At 32.0% G+C, this 6,000-nt stretch overlaps 1 protein-coding gene across 1 annotated transcript; it reads left to right on the forward strand.

The window, feature by feature from the left end:
- Positions 1–989: 989 nt before the first annotated feature.
- On the forward strand, positions 990–4,451 carry LOC146739111 (carbohydrate sulfotransferase 11-like). The gene is made up of 4 exons (XM_085504048.1): positions 990–1,126; positions 2,959–3,080; positions 3,340–3,479; positions 3,639–4,451. The coding sequence occupies exons 2-4, from the start codon at positions 2,993–2,995 to the stop codon at positions 4,449–4,451; spliced, it is 1,041 nt and encodes a 346-aa protein (XP_085360174.1). The 5' UTR covers positions 990–1,126; positions 2,959–2,992.
- Positions 4,452–6,000: the final 1,549 nt, after the last annotated feature.

A 6,000-nucleotide genomic window follows, 5' to 3' on the forward strand; every position in this document is an offset into this window, starting at 1 on the left:
CGTTATTGTCACTTTAGTAATCCAACGTAAGTATAGAATAATATAATATAAAGTAGAATTAGTTATAATTAGAAGGGTTTGAGAATAGTACATATTAGTATTAAAGCGGCAGAGATATAACGCCAAGTAAAACCCTCAAAATAAATAAAAATAACAATTAGATATATAAATATTATATAATATAATATACAAATTGTTGACATAAGTCCAACATAACTTACTTACGTAGCTTCTACATTGTTAACTTTTGATTAATTAAGAACATTCTCGCCGAGGTTATGCTTCCGACTGGGACTATAAAGAGTACGCGCAGTTATTTTAGTCAACTGCCCGGTTAGCTCATTCGATAGAGCATGTAACTCTTTAAGCCCAGGGTCGTGGGTTTAAACCCCACGTTGGACGAATTATGCATAGACCACAGGATATATCCTACCTGTCTCATTTTATTCTTCTTCGAAGGTGACAACTACCCAACTTTAAAAGTTAGCGTTGTTTTGTTTTATGGCTGTGCAGATTGTTTGACACAGTCTACTCCCGGGTTCTTTTAATTTGTTTGAAGTTTTACTTCCGCTGTCAATTGCGAAAAAGGCTGGTAATTATACATTCTTTTAAGTGGCGCCCTCTAGCGATGAAACCTCCATAGGTTGTAAATGGATGAATGTAGTTCAAACATAATACTGTAAATCTTCCTTGAATAAATAAATCATCTTTTTTGTGGGATCATATAATACGGTAAATGTCACATTCACAACGCACACTCATGTTGAACGCATTAGCCGGAAAGCACTAGGAGCAAACAAATATAATAATAATAATAACCAGGGCAAAATCAATAGGCTTATATAGAGAACATGCATGTGATTACGATGGCGCCCAGGCATAAAAAGGTCATTCCCACTATAAGATGTCAGGTGCGATTTTATATTTGCATGTGACTGTTGTATTCAACATTCGCGTTAATCAGTGTGTGTGTGTTTAATTCCGTGTATTCTGACTGCTATATGCAACACATTGGTTCATGATTACACACATGTATGAATGTCTGGTTAATTTGTACACATCAATTAATGGGAACGAGCCTGATTACAAAGGTCGCCTCCACACCTGAGACTGTTTAACAAATCAGGTAAGTCTGTATATATCAATCTCAGCCAAATTACCTATCTAAAACGTTTCGTGCCGGTTCCCAAAACATGTTTGAGTTGTCATCTTGAGTCATGATATATATTGAAACCACTGCACGTATATCTACGATCGCTGCCGTCCATTTAAATGCAGGGGTCGCGCGGGTCGTGGTTTCATATCCTCTAAAGAATATGCAAATATAATTGTTATTGACATACTGCAGTATAGTGGTTCTATTTACTTTATGTAAATGGAGCATTTGGTTACGTTTAAAACTTTACAAAGCTTGGCAAGCTTTACAAAGTTAACAAGAATGACTGGCAAAAGACCGTGATCAGGTACTTTTTTTGTATATGGTTTTTGTTAATTTTAGTAGATCTCAAACTGGTAACATGTTACCTTTCTAACATGAAGTGATCGCACTCCATAAGCAAAGGCGTTCATTTTGAGATGGTAGAAGTTTGGTTAGCAGTAAATAACACTACAATTACATGTCTCAGTAATATTGAAATACGAGCCATGAAGTGATCAACGGGTCACAAACTGTGTTACCAATATTTTACATGACATATTTATGACATATGGCATATGGTATATTTATTTAATATGATACACACGTCGGGTTGTTTATTGATATTTAGCTAACCTTGTGAGGTATACATTATAAATATATGTATCTCTAAAGTAGACTAATAGTTGAAATATGAGTCAGCACACTGAAATATATTATTATCAATGTAGATCGGGATTTCAAATATGTAAAAAATATGTAGATGTAGAAAAATTGAAGTAAACATGCATTTTAAAACGTTATTATTTAGAACACATGTTTTTTACAGAAAACTATAGATATCCTCGTTTCCATGGAAACCAACTACGTCTTTTTGCATACCACAAAGGCATGACTCCCAACGTAATTTGTAATAGTGTGACTATTTCCACCAGAATTATTGTCCATTTACCCACTTTTTGCTATACAAAATTACTTTCTGTGAGTTTAGAGTTAATAAATAACAAACAATCAACACATATTATCCTGGACTGGAAAGCATATTTGGATTAAGTTTTAAAGGTTTAATTCGCTTTCTTCCGCAGTGAAATATTTGCATGAAATTAGTCGACCTTTTATACATTATGAATTTTGAAAATTACGCCACGCAAAATTTCTATACAGACCCAACTGCCAGTTGCACTTGTGCGTGGTGCTTCCTTTTAGCTATGGTTGAATCATACTTAGTTTGTTGGTCTATTGATTCACAGATCATAAAAGTGGCGATTTGGCAATTTTGTAAAATATATAAAATAGCATGTGGTTATCTTCATGCTATAAAACGGAATAGTTTTAGTATGGCTGCCTTCAATCGTCTCAGACATTGGTTCTTATTCCAATGTCATTCAAGTCAAGTTATAAGTAAAGTTGTTCTACTATAAACGACTTTTTCAACAATTTTAGATTTTTTTTTCCATTTGATTTGTATGACGAATATATGGGTAATTTCTTCACCATCGCCCGAATTGCAATAATTTAATTATTAATTTTCAATAATAACTTTTTAAAAAATATACATCCAATCACAGTTGTTCATGTATATGGTTGTGGACATAAAACGAAATGGCGGTATGTTGCTAATTATAATGTTTTACCCTTGGCTGCATTCATTTAATTGCAATGATCCACATTCAACAATTTTGATTCCAATTACTTCTTAATTCCCATTTTCAAATCAATCCAATGAACCATAACATCTGCCGACATAGACAGGGCAGTATTGAGGATTCGATTATGGAAAAAAAAATTGTTTGTGATTCGTCATGGGTCATTTGTTTTTGCAGATGTATCAATAACAACTTAGAGATGCTATGAATTATGGGTAAGATAGGAATCGCTGTGTTTTGTATATTGGTTGCCATATCAGCTATATTTGTATTCCTCGTACAGTATGGAGTGCTCACAGGTAAACGTTGTTTTTACTATCTAGCACTAGTGTAAAGGCGTGTAAATTATACGTTAACACAATTATTAGTATCGGAGGGATAAGACTTCTGAACTGTTACAACACTATTCCAATATAAAACATCCCTTGCCAAAATAATAAAGAAGATTACATTTATTGATACAGTGCTTTTTATTCCTGATAAAACTGCTAATTGTGGTTCGAAGCCTATATGTCAATATAGTGCGGACATTTTAATCTGTCTTGTATTTTCTTTTAGATTTGATGACGATATGGCATAGAGTTAATAGTAAAGTGAATGTTGACAATTCCCATTCCACTTCAATAGATGTAGACTTAATCATGCCATCAAGAGAGACAATTAAGAATATTTCTGCAGAAGACGTTGCAGTAACAAGTGTAAGTCGTACCATGCATTCATCAAAAAAAAAACCTACATCACACATCTAATAAATGATGTATTTATTGTGTGTTTGTCGTTTTAAATATTATATAGAATCGATACGTGTGGATTGTTTAATTATATCCAATATAATTTGCATATCTGTTAATTCACAGATGGAAGACTTGGAAAACATTCAGCGTAAAAGGAATCTACACGTGAATCAAATATGTAAACAATATCCCGAATTAAAAAGATTGGACAACAGTATATATGATAATCTACTGGTAGACGATACTTACAAGATTATATACTGTGCAGTACCTAAGGTTGCTAACTCGAATTGGCGCAGAGTGTTTCTAGTTTTAAGAGGAACATTCAATAATGTATCAGAAATAACGAAGAGTGTTTATAATTACAAATACACATCTCTGAAAACATATTCATTTAAGGAAAGACAAATTCGACTTCAAACGTACACTAAATTTATGTTTTCTAGGCATCCTTTTTCAAGGATTCTATCGGCATATAAAGATAAATTTGAGGAAAATCCCGAAAGGAGTTTTGTAAAACTCTTCACTCCTTTGGTGAATAAAGCAAACAACAAGATGAACCGGAATGGTAAATTTAGTTTCCAGGAGTTCGTGACGTTTGTGCTATCTACAAATCTAGAATCTAGATCCCATAATCACTGGGATTTAATTGCTGACCACTGCTCTCCGTGTACAGTTCTCTACGATTTTATCGGCAAATACGAAAACTTGAACGAGGATGTGGATTTCATATTGAAGAAGATCAACGCGTACGACATTGTCGATTTCCCGTCTTATGTTCCTCACAACACGAACAGTTCTTCCAGTGATATATTGGCAAGGTATTACAGTAAGCTAACAAAGCAACAATTAGAAGGATTATATAAAAAATATGAAACAGATTTTGATATGTTTGAATACGATATTGAAAAATATCTTCAATTTAATGCAAATTAAATGATAAATGCGTAGGCACAATTTTATATTATACATGTATCTAACTCTAGGCAGCAGAGAGTAGTTTTTGGGGTCGTCACGTGTCTAAATGGTTTTCCGCATTGTCTGGTGTACAACAGGGATCACTCCTGGGGCCTTTGTTATGTATATTAATGACGTCACCCACCTTGATATTTCTGCCAATCTTAGTCTTTACGCTGACGATACCAAGCTTTATAGGTCTATTACATCTCCAACAGAGAGTCACATGTTGCAAACTGATCTTAATAAGTTTATAGAGTGGTGCGACCTTTGCAAATTGTCTCATTAAAGAAGTGTAAATTTATTACCTTCACCCTTAAGAACAGCCCTAATATTCTATCAAAAGGTATACCCTTGCAGCAACTTTCCATCATTAAAGACTTGGGTATTCATTTTACTTCTAACCTGTCATACAATCATCATATCAATTCTATTGTTTCTAGAGCCTTAAAATCTCTGGGTTTTATTAAACGTTCTTGTTATAGCTTTAATGATATTTCTGCAATTATTTCTTTGTATCTTGTTTATGTCAGATCTATTTTTGAATATGGCTCTGTGGTGTGGTCCCCTCCTCAAAACGGGCTTTCTAACAAAATTGAAAATGTGCAATTTAAATTTGTTAAATATTTATGTGGAAAGTTACGTGTGCATTGTAGTATTTCATGTTATCCTATTTATTGCAAACTTTTCAACATTCGTCTTTTATCTAATATGAGAATTCTCTTTTTATATTACATTGTTAATTCTATTTATGACTTCCCTTCTTGTCAATATTGACTTTTATGTTCCAAATATGTGTTTGAGACGCAAACCATTTTTTAAACCTGACTGTGGATCAGTCAACTGCAGGAAGTATTCGTCACTTTTAAGGTGTATGACATTATTTAATGACATTTCATTTAAATGTAATATTGATAATTTTTCATCTTTATATAGTTTTATAGTAAATCTGTACTGTATAATTATTTTTAATTTTATTTTGTTACTTTGTCATTTTGATGTATATCTTCTTATTCTTGTATGTGTTTTCTTTATGTATTGTTTAGTTTTTTCGAGTTCTGTTAATGGGTTTGCCCGTTGAACTGTTTATTGAATAAATAAAAATAAATAAATAAAACTCGCAATTACTACTCAATATAATTAAAATTTCATCAGTTTATTACAATTGTACAGATGCATTTTGTAATAACTTATGCGTTTTGGAATAAAAACATGAATGCGTTTAAAAGTGTTCTCATACATGGTCGAGTCTCAAATATGTTAAACAATGTTGCACATCATTAATAATAACAACTTTATGTCCGTCAAAATGATATGCAATATATATATATATATATATATATATATATATATATATATATATATATATATATATATATATATATATATATATATATATATATATATATATATATATATATATATATATATATCACAAAAATATTTCTAGTTACCATGCCAACGGGGAAAAATATGTTCTGTATATTTGTTATCACTACATATTTTAAACGTTATATACTAGTCGTGT

Source organism: Saccoglossus kowalevskii, chromosome 9, assembly GCF_978046115.1.
Source record: "Saccoglossus kowalevskii chromosome 9, keSacKowa6.1, whole genome shotgun sequence".
NCBI classification, from domain to species: domain Eukaryota; kingdom Metazoa; phylum Hemichordata; class Enteropneusta; family Harrimaniidae; genus Saccoglossus; species Saccoglossus kowalevskii.

Coding starts and splice junctions, on each gene's coding strand:
- LOC146739111 (XM_085504048.1), top strand. CDS start 2,993: ATGGGTAAGATAGGAATCGCTGTGTTTTGTATATTGGTTGCCATATCA. Junction 3,081..3,339: donor ACAGTATGGAGTGCTCACAG/GTAAACGTTGTT, acceptor ATTTTCTTTTAG/ATTTGATGACGATATGGCAT. Junction 3,480..3,638: donor AAGACGTTGCAGTAACAAGT/GTAAGTCGTACC, acceptor GTTAATTCACAG/ATGGAAGACTTGGAAAACAT.